This window comes from Diaphorina citri, unplaced genomic scaffold (assembly GCF_000475195.1).
Source record: "Diaphorina citri unplaced genomic scaffold, Diaci psyllid genome assembly version 1.1 scaffold107238, whole genome shotgun sequence".
Lineage (NCBI taxonomy): Eukaryota > Metazoa > Arthropoda > Insecta > Hemiptera > Psyllidae > Diaphorina > Diaphorina citri.
The window spans coordinates 1-491 of NW_007484187.1; the positions used below are offsets into that span (position 1 = coordinate 1).

Consider the following 491-nt stretch of genomic DNA (forward strand, 5'->3'; position numbering starts at 1 on the left):
GCAGATGAGCTCAGCGGGCATGGGCAAGACCGTGGTAGCTAACAAGTACTCTCAGCCTCCTCCCCAAGCTACACAGCAACAACAACAAGCAGCCCAGGTGAGTCACTTGAGTTAATGTTTCCTAATGACTACCAAATTACCAATATAATATTTAAGTCTCACCCATCCATTAATTGGCCTTGCTCGGCGTAGCTTAACATAGATGACGCTAAAACCGGTCTTAAATTAACGACTGAAGTGTTATCTAAAACTTTCTCGCTTTGAGTTCATAGGTCGTCGCGACAAATTTCAAGATCAGAGCTCATTTGTGTAAGGAAATGTGTAAAAAATCCCCAAAAACCGGTTTTTTTGGATTTTTGACTTTATGGTTTTCTGGACAAAATTTGCACCACCACTTTCGTGATCCTGGTAAAAAGACCTTTAATTTGATATATAAGTCGACCAGGTTTGGATAAGTCCTTCTATGGGAACAGACAGAGTGACAGACAGAC

General features: G+C 41.3%; 1 protein-coding gene across 1 annotated transcript in view; it reads left to right on the plus strand.

The window, feature by feature from the left end:
- The first annotated feature begins 6 nt into the window (after positions 1–6).
- Positions 7–491, plus strand: part of LOC103524111 (vacuolar protein-sorting-associated protein 36-like) — a 10,064-nt gene continuing 9,579 nt past the window's right edge. Inside the window, exon 1 of the mRNA XM_008489116.2 lies at positions 7–97. Within this exon, the coding sequence (XP_008487338.1) occupies positions 20–97 (78 nt within the window). The 5' untranslated portion in view covers positions 7–19. The remainder of the gene's footprint in view (positions 98–491) is intronic.